Consider the following 16,668-nt stretch of genomic DNA (forward strand, 5'->3'; position numbering starts at 1 on the left):
TTGTGTTATGGGATACTAACTCAACGATACTATATTTTATAACAAATACATAAATAGATAAACATCCAAGGCCCGGGCCAATCAGAAAAAGATCGTTTTCCATCATGACCCGACCGGGGATCGAACCCGGGACCTCTCGGTTCAGTGGCAAGAATTTTACCACTGCGCCACCGAGGTCGTCAATTGTCGCGAATTATCGAAGTCGCGGGTAAAAGCTAGTAATATATAATTTGAAAGACATTGGTTTGGTAATGTAAATACTAGTCATTCACGTGTGGTCATATAAACGGAATATGAGTAATATTATTTTACTTCCATATCGGACACACAATCGGACACACAGTAAATGTTAGTAAAATGTTATTAAGACTATTTTAGTGAGTTACTTAAATTAATCTGGGTGTTTGAGTATGGGCCCATTCACGTTTTATCTTCTTAAGCAATCTTCTTGATATTTTGCATACATGTGGTTGGAAGTACAGAAGACATAGGTACGAGGTGCGTGCATTGTATTCTCATAGACATTGCTATGTCTTCACGAGTACTTTTCATTCCGAACAAAATAAATGTTATAGCAAAATCTAGTAACTAATAATCACTTAATAACCTATCAATTCGCGCGCGGCCCGATACGCAATCCTATTTGTTGTTCATGTTGTTGTACAAGATCTAAGAGTTAACAAAGGACTTTCTAATCAAAATCATTTTCTTGACATCTAAAGACATTATAAAACTGAGTCTGTAATTGTCGCCAGGGCTGGCAGCTAACTGCAGAATGACACTTGTCATCTAAAGGCCAACACATGTAAAACTGATGCTATTATTGTCGCCAGGGCTGGCAGCTAACTGCAGAATGACACTTGTCATCTAAAGGCCAACACATGTAAAACTGACGCTGTTATTGTCGTTAGGGCTGGCAGCTAACCGCAGAATGACACTTGTCATCTAAAGGCCAACACATGTAAAACTGACGCTGTTATTGTCGTTAGGGCTGGCAGCTAACCGCAGAATGACACTTGTCATCTAAAAGCCAACACATGTAAAACTGATGCTATTATTGTCGTTAGGGCTGGCAGCTAACCGCAGAACGACACCTTCGATCCACGCCAACGCTTCCACTGAGGGCCAGCTGCGATCAAGAAGGAAGGCTGCTAAGATGCTGGTCGCAGTGGTCGCTATGTTCGCTGTGTGCTACTTCCCGGTCCATCTGTTGTCTGTGTTAAGGTACGCTGCGTTACATGAATATTAATTTCCATTTTATTCTTTTGATGAAAATTTATTTGTGATAACTTTTAATTAAAAGTTCAGTTGTATTTTTTGTTTTGTATTACCTATTTTACACGACAGGCCCTGGTTATTGCGCAACATGAATTTTATATACGACATCTAATTGGATACCGCGATATTTATAGCAAAATGAAGAGTTTGAATTTATTGCTTAGCTATATAAAGGTGACGGCGATAGGTGTTCATTTGTAATCAGTAAAAACGTTTTGTTTTTTGTTTGCGAACTAAGAGACTAAGGAAGTCTAACCTTGGCAGTTGATAGCCAACAACAGCATTATCAAAGATGGCTGGACGTCACGCGTCAACAGTTATGTTTTAATTTTTTTTTAAACTTTATTTTTTTACGCTAACCCTCGCCTACGCGTCGCAACGTCTCAGACGTAAATGCAAATTTGAGAAATATGTCTGGGTTAGACAAAATAACGAATCGTCATTTTGCATAGTAAAAATACATTATTGAATTGGAGACTTCTGATAAAATATCGCTTTTATATATTTTTTGTGAAATGTTAAAATAATAGAGCATCTAATTTTCTAAGGAGTCACCATAAAGCAAGCAAATCATACAATATTACATTCAATTTTCGAGATTAACGTCGTCGCTCCGACAGCGATGCATTATCCATGACGCGATGTATCTTAAATTGCAGTTAATATAAGTTGATGGTTGATAACGAATTTCTTGGCAATATTAATATATAGATTATCATCTAGAGTGCAGGTTTCCTCACGAAGCTGTTTTCCTTCACTGGAAGCAAGTGAAACTACTATACACAAGTCAGATTGTTACACACCCTCACGTGGCATAGATTTGAATTGAGGACCTTTCACGGGCTTAAATTTTTAATTTAATTTTTATTAACTGTATCTATACCAAATTTTATGAAAGTAGGTCCAGCGGTTTAGTCGTTAAAGCGCATTTATTTGTGGCAATTGTCTGTGTAATATTGCATCAGTAAATGACTGTATATTTGTTTTAGAAATCGTTCCTTATCGTACAGTTTCAATATTTGTTTTGGATATTGTGCCATAACTTAGCATTTTCTGACAGAGAAACGCGATCTCAAGAGCCCTATATCACTATGTCTTTCTTCATTTATCATAATATTTTATTTATTAAAATTTCGCTCAGTCGAGCCATTTACTTCCAAGACTGTTATTTGATTTATTATAGTAGTTTTCTCTTCAAGTGGAAATAGGGTTAAAGAGATATAGATAAATACTGAAGACGTTTTATTTACTTCAAAAGCAATTTTTTAACGTTACACATCGTATAGTACGTGTAAAAATAATTTTCATACTAATTATTTTTACACGCAATATATGATTTGCATTTTGGGATGTTAGATGACTGAGCCATTATTATATTTGTTACTATAGATGGAAAAACAAATTACTGATAATCTATATCCGTTTTATTAATAGCTATAACATGTCCCACTGCTGGGCAAAAGCCTTCCCACTTTCTATCTTTAATCTTTTTCTATCTTTGTCTTGTCGAATTTTTTAACTTCATCCGCCCATCTAGTACTATCCATATACCTAATATGAAAAATTAAGTATGTTACTTAACGACTAAACGGATCATTAACGTCATGTTTTCGTCATTCCTTCTCAACAGTGGTCGATTATAGCCACAGATTGTAGCTTTGAAGAATTACCGACAATTTAAAATTTTCCGTGAAAAATGTAAAGATTAAATTTCTGAATCGCATTGAGTCTGATTTTTGCTGCCGCTGGCAAAATGTCGTGACTGGAAATATGTCGCTGGCACATAATGTTCATTCTTCACCAGACCAGCGTAGAAGGCAGCATAAATATAATCAATTAATATGTTGTCGACAGAGTGGCATACGACGTCCAACAGAGCGACGTGATGACGTGCATCGCCCTCATCTCCCACGTGATGTGCTACGCGAATTCGGCTGTCAACCCGCTTATATACAACTTCATGAGTGGTCAGTTTGTTTGTTATATAATTATAGTTGTTATGTATTGTTTTTATATTAGTTTTATTTACAAATTTTGGTTTGATTCACTTGCTGCTTTCTTTAACTTTTATCATCCTTTTACTATCTAATCTGTCAACCTCATAATCTTCAACTTAATGAGTGGTTAGTTTGTTTGATAGTTTTTTTTTTCCTTTTTTCAAATATGAAAATTGAATGTATTTAAAAACAACTATATAAGAATAAAAGTATTTACGACGTAAAGTACTGTTAATTTGAACAAAAAATTGATACTAAATCGCCGTCGTCGTGCGGTAAAGTTCGCAAAACGCCGGCGAAATTTCCTCTTTGTATGGCCAAACTCAAACGTTGGCCAAAATAATCACCAGCCATTGGGTCCCCGGAGACGTCGACCAGGCATGCGGAAATTTCTTTGTAAAGGGATTTTGCATCCCAAGGTCCCAGGGTCTCGATAGCAAAAGGCGTAAATGTATATAGCTCTCCCAGAGATGCAGATTTACGCCTAGCAGCACCAGCCTTACAGCAGTCGCTGCTACTACGTAGGAAGGAGCTACTGTATCCACGCACGTCGCATCCCACACCAACGACCGCCCACTTCTCCACGGAATGAGTGTCATGCCGTCAGGCCTATATTTTTTAGATTTTTTTTTTTTGCCATAGCTTATTGGTTTGTTTTTTGATTTTAATTTGCTTCACCCCTTTTCCAATAACTTGCAAATCGACAACTTTATAAATGATCGATTTGATATAGTTTTTATATTATTTTTGTTTTCGATTTTTGTTTCTAAATAGCATTGTGTTGTTTTATTTTTTTTATTAATTTGCTTCACAACAAACTACCTACCTACAACTTCATGAATGTTTAGTTTGAAATTGTTGTCTTATTTATTATACTTTTTACATTTATTTTTCATTCTACAATTTTTTTTTCTTCCTCAAACGAGGTTTACTACATTAATTTCGCAGTCAAACCACTTACGTTATCCATGTTTGGTAGTTCATTTCATTTAAATATATATTTACTATATACACTATATCACTTTTTATCTGTTTATCAGTTAAATAATTCGTTTAAAATAGTAACATTTGAATTATCGATTATTTTAACTGTAAACTGTGCCTTGTTTGTTAAGACTCTGTGAAATAGACTGTTTATTGTAATTAATACTTCCAAGACACTTCTCATTAAATGATACATCATTTTAATTAAAATAAACAAAACTCTCATTATTTTAATCATCAAGGCTAATCTCTAATTGTATCTTTCCTTTATTCTTTTGCATGTGTTCTGTATCTATGTGCTTGACATTTTGAGAACAAAATGGCGTCACCTCTATATTTTGCTTGCAGGATTCCCTGGCTTTTCAGGTGGGTTTGTAGCTGACATATTAAGGTACTACTGTTCACAGAATTACGAATGTAACCATAGACATGCCATAGACTTTTACCGGTTCCTTTTTTATTTCTGTATTATATAATTTCTTTTTTTGGGCAGAGTTTACAAACTTGTCTTTCAATTACAAATAATCTTTATCTGTATTTTGTACTTGTACCTGTATATATAAATATTTTTTGGGCAAAGTTTACAAAATTGTCTTTCTATCGTCATACTTGAAGCTATGAAAAATCTTTTACAGGTTTCTGTAACGTGGACATTTTTATATTTAAAAACTGGCATTTCTATTGGTCTTATTATTTCGATTTCTGTGGCACCACAGCACTATTTAGATGTTGGAGAGGAATCTCGACAATTTGATCAAATTTGTATCGTGTTAGTACAAAGTGTATGTGATTTATTTAAAGTAGCACCTAAATCAAGCTACAAGCTTCTATCAATTATTGTTATTTTCATTCACTTTATTCAATTTAGAGATGGCGATGAAACCAGAAATAATATCTTATTGTTTACATTATTTTTTATTAATTTTAACCTTATCCATAATGCTTACTACTTTTTCAAAATTTTGATTTTCATTATTGATTTGACGACCTCGGTGGCGCAGTGGTAAAGTTCTTGCCACTGAACCGAGAGGACCCGGGTTCGATCCCCGGTCGGGTCATGATGGAAAATGATCTTTTTCTGATTGGCCCGGGTCTTGAATGTTTATCTATATATGTATTTGTTATAAAATATAGTATCGTTGAGTTAGTACCCCATAACACAAGTGTCGAACTTACTTTGATGCTAGCTCAATCTGTGTGATTTGTATATATTAATTAGTAAATATAAATATTAATATATTATCTAGATGCAATATAGCATATAAATTATAACTGCATATTAAACTATAAATACTAAAGTGATGTGGGTGAAGAGTATTTTTGCTAAATCATACAAATTTTGCACGAGGAATTTCTTTCAAATTTGTTACATGGATATAATATAACCTGGAAGAGCACATAGGGTAGGTACTTTTCATCCCACTTAAGTATATATCTGTATCTATTCTATACATATAATAACACCGTAAGAGGGTTATGTATGTTGGCGCAAAACGTAAAAACTACTTGATGGAATTTGATGCGGTTGTCTCAGTGGGATCCCTTTTTTTCGCCTAAATTTTTTATCCTAATTTAATTTGGCATAACGTGTTAGGCGTATATTTTTTTTTACTTAATAATATTTTGACATACTTGTTTTTTGGCATACATTTTCAATAAGCATAATTCTATAATTACTAAACTAAACTATTTTAGGCTAATGTATTTTAACATAATTTTGATTTGCATAAAGCTATAGTGTAGCAGTAGGTCAGGGTGCGGCGGGGTGGCCATTAGGTCACCCATAAGCCGCCAATATGCTTTAGAATATTATGCTTAAAATTGTTATGCTTATGGTAGGTATGCGTAAAAAAATTGTGCCTAAAACATTATGCCAAATTAATATTGTGCGTGACTATTATTATGATAAGTAAAAGTATGCCATGTTAAATTATGACATAAAATTGTATGCGTAAAAATAGGGAACCGTCTCAATTGTATACCAGATGGTCTAGCTTAAAATCTTGTACAGGTTTCATCACGATATATAACTTGTAGCGGACGAAATGAAAAACTAGGTAGACTTGAATTAGGCGTTTATTGTAGACACAATTACACAAAAAAGATTAAAGCTTTAGCACAGACACGTAGCAGAACAAACTTGTAGAATCCACTCGAAGTAACGGACTACCGACTTACAAAAATAAAAAAATAATATATTCCACCGTGTTTAAGACGGTTCCACTGTTGCGCAACAGATGGCGCTACTAGTTGCAAAGCCAAATATTAATTTGAGAAAACATACATTTTTTTGAACACAAAACTTAAATACCGAGATATTGACATTAATAAGTTATGAGCGGACGCACGGATTAAACGCGGGCGAAGGCGCGGGCAAAAGCTAGTATTTTATAATTATGACAGATAAGAAATAAAATTCGCCTATCAAGGGTACATAACACATTGAGCGATAATGTACATATATGTATAAGTATAAGTTTTATTTTTGCATAAAATCTTTAATCACTAATTCTCACTTTAAGTTTCAAGTTTATCTTAATGTCGTATCACCTTACACGAGCAAAACACTGGTAATAGAGCACCATCGTCACTTTTTACTTGTACTTTTTAATATAACTTGGGTCTTATAAGCAGGATGAACCGATGTATTCGGAATGAGAGCGACAGAGATAGATGTATTGTTATCTATTTGACGTCTGTCACAGGAATCAAGTTATAATTTAACAAAAGACTTGGCTGTATGGGCTAGAACCCTTTGCCTCCTCAATGAAACGAGGGAATGAACAAATAAAAAGAATCAAGTTATATTTTACGAAGTCTAAGCAATTATATTTTTATTATTCACTAGGAAAATATTTTATAATCCTGTATTTTAAGAAACTATTTCTATTGTCTATTTATAATTATATTTCAATAAGATGTATTTAAATATCATTCCTCCGTCAGTCGTATTCCTCATGGCTGAGGGTCGTGGTCATTAAGTGAAGCACACACGACTTTCTTGGCAATAATAACGGATTGGTTTGCAAATACAGTCTCCATTTCACACTCTAGATGATAATTATTGTGAAGTTTAGGTTTCCTCTCGGTGTTTTCCTTCAAATAAGTCGTTACAACGTATTACACTCAAGTATGTTGGTAGTCTATGAAAACTACTCGAATATGAGTTACATTAGTAGATGTATACTAATCTACTTGGTAGAATCTACTTAGTAGATTAGTATACAAATTCACGTAGCATAAGTATGATTCGAACCTGGGACACTTCATCATTTATATGATCTAAATTATTTCATTAAGATTCAAAATGAATAACATTAAATAATATCGATATTTATTTATGTTGAGTGCGTTCAATCCAAATGAATTTGTATACATTTTTGAAACACTCATAGGTAATTTTGTTATGAAAAAAAAATTTTTGGTAGCATGTCTCTCCGATTTATGTTTATTGTAACGCTTGTTATTATTAAACTTTTGTACATATATTTATAGATTTCGAGATTAAGGACGCAGATTCTATATTTTACGATGTAGATTTTCGGAAATAGCTTGTGGATACAGATACCTATATTCCAAAATGCCTATATATCTTAAAAGATATACATAACGTAGGAATACAATTTTCGGGAACCAACAGAGTTGTCAAAGAAAAAGCCTTTCTGTAATTTACATAATTCACACCCTTTCACGCATCATTTAACACAAAATGTAATCTCTCTTTGTTACAGGAAAATTCCGTCGGGAATTCCACAGGTCCTACTTCAAATGTTTCTGTTGCTGTCTCTCTTCTCCCACCACGGACCAGAACGGGACATCTTTCGCTCCTATTGGCAGCTCGCGCGCAGGCACAACCAGAACAATCGTTAGACGAAACGACTCTTGCGCAAGCTACCGACTCACTCACCTATCACCGTCGAATCACAACAGCATGCATCGGGACTACGTTCGAAATTCAAACACATCATTCATTGAACAGATGAACGGGAACAGAAGACCGAAAATTCGAGACGATTCCATCAGTGAGTCTGCCACTAGATTCACTCTAACCTCTGAAGTAGGTAGGGATTGACAGTTAGGTAAAAACTTTCTTGTACGCTACGACGGACGCAAAGAGGGAATTGAAAATTATATAGCGAGGAGCACAAACAGTATCGATTGTAAACCTTATTACGATTGTTTTAAAGGCGCTGGGACTAGTGGATGTGAATCAGGGAAAAAAGGAGACCTGGATGAGAGGTATAGTGACACGTATACTGATTACAGAGAGGAGGAGAGTAAAAATGTCTATGATGTGTACGCTAATGACGAGGCCAAAAACGGGTTTAAATTTAAGTTTAATCGTAGTTTAAACAGCTGTCAGATTAAAAATAAAAGAAAGGTGAATACGGTGTACTAATGTTTGTGCGTATTGTGTAAGTCGATATCAATTTAAAATTAAAATTTGTATATAAAATGTTATCCTCACAACAGGAAAGTCTTGCCCCAATAATAGCAGGGATATAAAAAATGGCTATAATGATATAAAATATGGCGATAATTTACGGTGTCATATTTGCATCAAGTAAATTATGTATTATTGTTTATGAAGTTTATTTATTTATTTCAGATACATAGTACAAGTCCCTATTATATAAGAGACTTTGATGTTAGTAAAATTTTTAATTCGGGTTATTGTTTTGGTTATGTAGCCAGGTCTTAAGTTTTTCCCTATCCAACCTTTAAAGATTAAAAGTATTTTTAACTCGAATACTGAATAATTTGTATATCTAGTCAGAAAATGCGCAAATCGGATAAAACAACTCTGCTGGACGAGCCCGCTCGAGAATGTGACCACTTCATAAGGATATGGACATCTTTCAGACACAGCCTTGGCAGCAACAGTAGTATTCCCAGGGAGGGTGGCCGCCAGGCAAACATTTGGTTCATTATTATTTTCAAAAATAAATTAAAAAGCATATGTGACATGTATAACAAATCCATTTAAGCAGTTGGTTGTTATAATCACAGCTGAATCTTGAAAATTTTAATGCAATTTTTTTTACTCAATCCGGGATTCGTAGCGTTACAGCCCCGAATCACACCACTGAAGATAAAGAGCTCTGTTGGACCAAATATATGTAGCAAAAATCATAATATTCTTTACCATAGAGTATTTCAATAAATTGCAGTTTTGAAAAGCCTGGAATAGGGTATTTAATAATAAAACTTTTAAATTTTTGGCCAATGTTAACCCAGCTTGATCTCCTTTGTCTATGACCTACAGTATTTATAAATTTGTATAAATTATTAGTTATTAAGTGCAAGGACATTATGTTGACAACTTCACAAGATCTTATACTTTATTTTTTTTTTTATCTAGCCTGTAGGTAGGTGTTGTGTCCCACTGCTGGGCAAAGGCCCCCCCTTATTTTTCCACTCATCTCTCTCCATAGCAAGTTCTGGCCATCCAGGTAGAAATTTGTCAATATCGTCGCAGAGGAAGAGGCTGATCCAGAACGAGATGGCGGGACTTTCTTTAAATATATATAAGGACAAATATAAATTATTAAAAAAAAAATTAATACTTTATCAAACTTAATACAAAATTTATCACAAAAAGGAACTAATAAAATATATACAGGGCGATATCTTAGATTGAAATTTGAATGAAATTCAATACAAGATTTTTTCAAACTGCACTCAAATGGTTTCAGATTTGAATGACGAGAAACTTCATTAACACTTAGGATTAACACATTATACTTTCCATTAAAACGCAGATCAGTCCTTTTTTATTTGGTTTCTATAAAAAAAATCGTATGTAGATTTTCTTCAGGTGTGCAACACGAACATAACCTATTATGGTACGATATAGGCAATATGTGTAAAAAGCTATAGTTTGTAAAACAGCTTGGTGCTACACACATGAATATGGTACTAATGAGACACTGCCGAGCGTAGTTTCAGCACTCCATTGTATTATCGCCTTCTTGTTCCGTTGTTAGTGACGCTTGTTCAAAATCGTGAATTTAAAAATGAAGTACGAATTTTATATATTTTTTTTAAATCATAAAATACTGAAAACTGGGCATAAGGATTATTTATAAATCTTGAATCAAACAAAATTACACCTTACGATAGGATCTTTTGCTTTGATTTGACACCCATCAGGTAGTATCTATCTAGTTTTTTAAAATAATATATTAGGTCCTTACATATGAAATTGCCGTTTTGTTGTACTGGCCACTTTAATCACAAATTTCTCCTCTTTGGTTAGGAATTCCAAATTCAAATTTATACAGATATTTATACATGTATTTGTGTTTCGTTAACCTTCATTCATTTGTTTTTTTCTTCTGATTTTTCTGTTTGCGTGACTCAGTTTACCAAATGGAAAACTTAAAATATCGCGTTATTTACGAGTACGAGTTCCACCGTGGCACCAGTGCTGCGGAAACGGCTCTAAGGGTTAATGATGTGTATGGCGGTCGTGTCGCAAAATAAAACACAGTGCGTTTTTGGTTTCAACGTTTTCGTTCTGGAAATTTCGACCTGCAGAACAAGCCGGTGGACGGTCGGAGACCCTAGTTGATAATGAATTGAAGGCTATTGTGGAAACGGATCCATCGCAAACCACGTCAGAGTTAGCTTCAGGCTTCGGTGTTAGTGATAAAACTATTTTAATCCACTTGAAGCAAATTGGGAAGATTAAGGTACCTCACGAATTGAGTGAAGCAAACCGGCAAACGCGTGTCGACTGCTGCGTTACATTACTTAACCGGCACAATAATGAAGGATTTTTAAATGAAATCATTACCTGTGATGAAAAGTGGATTCTCTACGATAATCGGAATTGCTCATCGCAATGGCTGGACCCTGGCCAGCCAGTCAAATCCTGCCCCAAGTGAAAATTGACCCAAAAAAGTTACTTGTAAGCGTTTGGTGGACTAGTGCCGGTGTCGTTCATTACAATTTTCTCAAATCTGGCCAGACGATTACGGCAGACGTCTATTGTCAGCAATTGCAAACTATGATGGAAAAGCTAGCTGCTAAACAACCGAGGCTGGTCAATCGCTCCACGCCACTGCTGCTTCAAGACAACGCTAGACCACACACTGCACAACAGACGGCTACCAAGTTGGAGGATTCAATTGAAATGTCTAAGACATTTACCGTACTCCCCGGACCTTGCTCCTACAGATTACCATTTTTTTTCGAAATTTGGATAACTTTTTCCAAAGGAAAAAAATTAACTCCGATAGGGCAGTCCAAACCGCCTTCAAAGATTTTATTGATTCCCGTCCGAATGGTTTTTTTAGTAAAAGGATCAATGAACTACCTATGAGATGGCAAAAGTGCATAGATAATAATGGTTCTTACTTTGATTAAATAAATATATTATATTAAAAAATATTCGACTTTTTGTTCCTCCTATACCAAACGCCAATTTCATATGTAAGGACCTAAAAATATTATGTGTGCCCCTGAGCATAGTTCCAGTACTCTGTTGTATTATCAGCTTCTTGTTTCGTTGTTAGTGACGCTACCACGCTTGTCTTACATTGTGAATTTAAAAATGGAGGAGTTCGTTAAAATTGAAAATAATTATGTATTTTACTGGCTTTTAATAGTAAAAAAAAAGATAAAGCTTTATAGCAAGAACATTATGTAACTATGAGAATCACTTCGGTATTTTTTCTTAACATTGAAAACTACATGAAAATTCGTTGCGTTGTTTTAAATTTTTATTTAAGAATTAAAAAGGAATTAAAATTAAAAAGGCTAAAAACAGGCGCAAAAAGCAACTCAAAAATGTAGCTACAAATACAAAATGCAGCTAAAACTATTCGTCACCTCTCCGTCGTTAGGGACGCTCCACTAAAATTTTCAGTAATTTCTGAACGACTCTCTAAAGAGGTTCTTGTTTTTGAAACGTTCTTTTGTACGGAAAAACAAACTTGGCTCGGTGAGGGTGTCGCTGCTGTATTTAGAGTAAAAACAAGAAAACGAGAATTTTCAAAATCGTTCCAATTTTGAATGACGACGACGAAATCTAAACGACGTAATGGCAGGTTGAAACATACTTTTTGTTCGTAAAAAAGAACATTATTTTAAAATATTTGCTACGAATTCTTTGTTAATGCAAGCAGGTTAAAATATAATTTTTGTTTGAAAAAAGAATGATTATTTTTTAAAACATTAAACTACGTAACAGGATCGCGTAGCTGAATTGTAAGAAAGTCAAAGTAAAAAATGTGTTTATTTTCTCCAAAACAGTACATGATACAGTAAAAAACAGATGAATTACAGATAATGTTACAAAGTCTGTTTAGGACACTGGAGCCTGTGTTAGGCAAGGCCAGTGTCACAGTGCTCCAGGACTCTCCTGTATAGTTGAGAGCGTTATTTATTCCTTTTTTTATATGTAGAAATATTTAGAGGATGTTTCAAATAAACATGTTAAACTAGGGGGATAAGTAAATTTTCAGTTCAAGAGATTGCAAATATATTGAGACTGCACGTTTGCAAGAGTACGACGAAGGGTGTAAGATTCTTAGTCGTGAATGGAGTTTATTATATAGGTAGGGACCGGAGAAACAAAAGAAATGACGGAAAAATTTGGTACTAAATAAAGATGACACGGCATTTAAGTGGTTATGTCTTATTTCATTTGGGTTGTAGGGGTAATACCGTGTTGTTGGAGAACTCCTTTTGACCATGTACTTTATTGTGTACTTACATTGTTATATTACTGATAAAAAATTATACATAAATTTATATTTAAAAAGTGGTACGCTCTTCTGGCATAATAGGGACCAACACTGTTTGAATGAGTTTCTTTCGGCATTTGTTCTCAGCAGTGGTCGTTCCGAAATGCTAGCAGTTTGTAGCTTTGGTAAACATCATTTAATTTAGAATATGACGTGAAAAAGTGCCTGTGAAGGCCTAATTTCTGAATAAATGATTTGATTTGATTTCATTTTGGATAACTTTCAGAATATAAAGTTAACGTAGGTACTGAAAGAACTTCAACAGTTAAAATACGTAAACAAATTTTTATTTTACCTCATTCCGCATCAAGCAATGAAATTTTAATAAGAATACATATTATCATATGATAGTATTTTTTATACAATAGTATAAAAAATACTATAGTATATTTTACACTAGATGGTAAGTGGTCACCACAGACCATCAACGTCTACAACAAGGGTATCACATGCGCTTTACATCGCTTAGTCAATCTACCTTTCTGCCAAATTTCTTCTTAATTGGGGTAGTAGTTTTCGAGGTTTCATGATGAGTAATTAAATGTTTTAAACATATAGATTAGCTATGCCCCGGGGCTTCGATCTTGTTGGAATTTCGGTGTAAAACATATCCTATGTATTGTTCCAAATGATATTCTACCCGTGTACCAAATTTCATAACAAACAGTCCAGTAGATTCATAAATTTTTGCAATTTAAAATATTGGTAATTAGGAAAAACTTTTTAATGGTCATTTGTTTTCTATGTAGCGTTTATTTAAGTGTAAACGATTGAAATTAAATATAGATAGTAGGGAACCCTTGGTAAGCGAGTCCGACTCGCACTTGACCTTTGGTTTTTTGGGTATGTTTTGACTTGTGCAGTTGTCAAAATATTAATATAATGTGAATACAAAATCTATGTCTTCTCTTTATTATTCTAGTCCCATTTGTGTGCGCGGTGCGACTTTGCTATTTACATCTCACCATCGAGTCGATTCGCAGTGAGACGCAGCTAACCAATCACAGTGCGCCATTGTGACGCAACGACAACCACACCGCGCAACGAACCAATCACAATTGGTTCGTTGCGGCGTCTCCCTTCTAATCGACTCGATAGTGAGAAGTTAAATGCATTCCCGTATTTCGCGCTCTGTTGTATATAGTTAGTGTATATAATTACTATATAACATTATTATATAACTATTTAAAATTTTATTACTTGTATATTCAATTATTTATAAACTATTGTAAATAATATTATATTTCAATGCATTTTATTAGGAATAATTATTGTGCAATTAAATGATAATTAAAATTATTAGTGGCGTTTTTTATTAATACCTGCCTATTTACCGGTGTTGGTCGCCTGTGAATCGAAAGGTCCGAAGTTCGAATCCTACTCGTGCCACATGAGTTTGTATACCAATCTGACTCGTGTATAGTAGTTTTCATCGAACAGCACACTGGTTGATTATTAACTTGTGTGTGAATTCGGGAAGGCAATGTCAAACTCCACCAGTTGTTTGAGTGTTTCATTCCACGTAATAACCACGACCCTGAGGAAATACGACTATGAAGAGAAGAGCATATTTACCATATTAGTGTTCCAAGCATGTAAATAATGTATAAATTCTTGAACTTCAAGTGAAGGAACAAAAGGGTATGATATATTTTTTAATAACACAGCATGTCTCACTGCTGGGCAAAATATTTCCCCTTTCTTTTCTCAGCAAAAAATATTTATTATTAAACACATGAGATCACTACACACATATATCCCTGTCCCGGTTCTTATAACATATACAGGGTTACTGGTAGGTATCTAACGCATAACCTTTCAAAGGCGCACAAGGTACATATAGACTAACATCTTTTGTTCTACGACTTTTGTCTAAACGTAATAAATACAAAGAAAAATATTTTTTTAACTTTAATGTCGTTTCTATAAAACGTTAACTCTATGTTCGATTCGGCTACATAAAGCTACTGTGTTGCTTGGCTATTACATAGAGTTAAGATGTGTAGAATCGCAAATTAGATTATTTTTCATTTTATATGAAAAAAAAAACTACGAATCACGAAAAGTGTAGAATAAAAGTTGCTTGTTTTGATGTAGGTGCATAGTCTTTAGGAGGTTTTACGTTTGGTACCAGTAACCCAAATACTTAATATAATCCGACCATATGGTTTTTTTTTTGTAGAATTAATTTTTACACCTGTCCCGATGTCCACCTGTAATTAAATCTGACTTAGTTAAATGTAACTCGGTCCTTGCGGTTTCACAGCCCCGAACGCAACCGGAGACATGCCAAGACGAGATTGAGAGAATACAAAATTAATGGCTACAAAAATACAAAGGTCTTCTAAACACTATCAGATCAAAATTTAGCTACTAACTATATTTGAATTACAAAGCACACGAGATCCATCATGACATTTGCAATGCTAATCAAGTTTTCAAACTTGTCAATTTGTCTATGTATACCAGAATATGCTGTACGAAATTCAATGTGCATTTCCCTTTAGGCAGTATTATTAAGAGTACAAAAGTACATAGGACAGCCACTCCCCACGCCCGCATAAGGCGACCTCATATTTAGTCAACATACATTGGTTTTATGTTACCCAGCACAAATTGAGAAAAGTGTATATGCTGAGGTTGTAGAATGAGCCGGGGTTTTCCCTAGAGCCTACAACATGGATGTTAGTAAAAGACTGAGAAAGTTTTTTTACAAAAATGTAATTTTTGCCACTTACTTTTAATGTCATCAGACAGATATTAGGACAAATCACGCAGATTGAGCTAGCCCCAAACTAAGATCGAGACTCGTATTATGGGATACTAACTCAAAGATACTATATTTTATAACAAATACATATATAGATAAACATCCAAGACCCGGGCCAATCAGAAAAAGATCATTTTCCATCATGACCCGACCGGAGATCGAACCCGGGACCTCTCGGTTCAGAGGCAAGCACTTTATCACTGTGCCATCGAGGTCGTCAATCCTGTTGTAGACCTTATGGCATTTAAGGCTTGGCAAAAAAAAAAATATGTCCGTGCTGTAAACAAAGAGTCGTTTGGAGCCAATCCGGGCTGCACCATTAAGTCATCCTTAACATAATAGTGCATTGTCATGGAAACTGAAGCGACGTGGGAAATTTCAACTCTGCAGGTCAACTGACTAGCTTGCAAGATTTGTTTACAGACAACGGGACAGGCGAAACCATATAAAAGTTGTAATAAAACATAGAGGTAGCCTATGTTTGATTGATATTTTACTAGCCCTTTTTGAAAATCAACCCCTTTAAAGAAGACTGTTGCGGATTGATCCTTAAAATCATGCCTGTTCCGCTTTCCCAGAAACATACACGCAGGCGAAGCCGCGGGCAAAAGTTAGTGCGAATATAAATAGGAGTGACAAATATACTACGATAGCATATAGTTTTTTTTTTATTACGGTGAATAAGAATGCGTTTAGTTTAATACATTTTGTCTGGAGTGTACGAACTGAAGGTATAAAAATGCTTTTCACACACAATATAGCACTGCATAACATTCTAAATCCTTGTTATGGTAAACAATATTATTTTTAGCACTTGAGTTGCGTTATTGAGTCGTTCACTTTGGTTTTGACGTTTAGAAGTTTGATAACAATAGTCAGGATGTGG

At 34.5% G+C, this 16,668-nt stretch overlaps 1 protein-coding gene across 8 annotated transcripts in view; it reads left to right on the plus strand.

The window, feature by feature from the left end:
• The window catches only part of LOC128679714 (orexin/Hypocretin receptor type 1-like), a 128,030-nt gene extending 114,664 nt beyond the window's left edge, over positions 1-13,366 (plus strand). For all 8 annotated transcript variants that reach the window (XM_064436713.1, XM_064436715.1, XM_064436712.1 and 5 more), the window contains 3 exons: positions 1,068-1,224; positions 3,133-3,245; positions 7,991-13,366. In XM_064436713.1, coding sequence (XP_064292783.1) covers positions 1,068-1,224; positions 3,133-3,245; positions 7,991-8,331 — 611 coding nt within the window. In that variant the 3' untranslated portion in view covers positions 8,332-13,366. The remainder of the gene's footprint in view (positions 1-1,067; positions 1,225-3,132; positions 3,246-7,990) is intronic.
• Positions 13,367-16,668: the final 3,302 nt, after the last annotated feature.

The sequence above is a fragment of the Plodia interpunctella genome, chromosome 22, assembly GCF_027563975.2.
Source record: "Plodia interpunctella isolate USDA-ARS_2022_Savannah chromosome 22, ilPloInte3.2, whole genome shotgun sequence".
NCBI classification, from domain to species: domain Eukaryota; kingdom Metazoa; phylum Arthropoda; class Insecta; order Lepidoptera; family Pyralidae; genus Plodia; species Plodia interpunctella.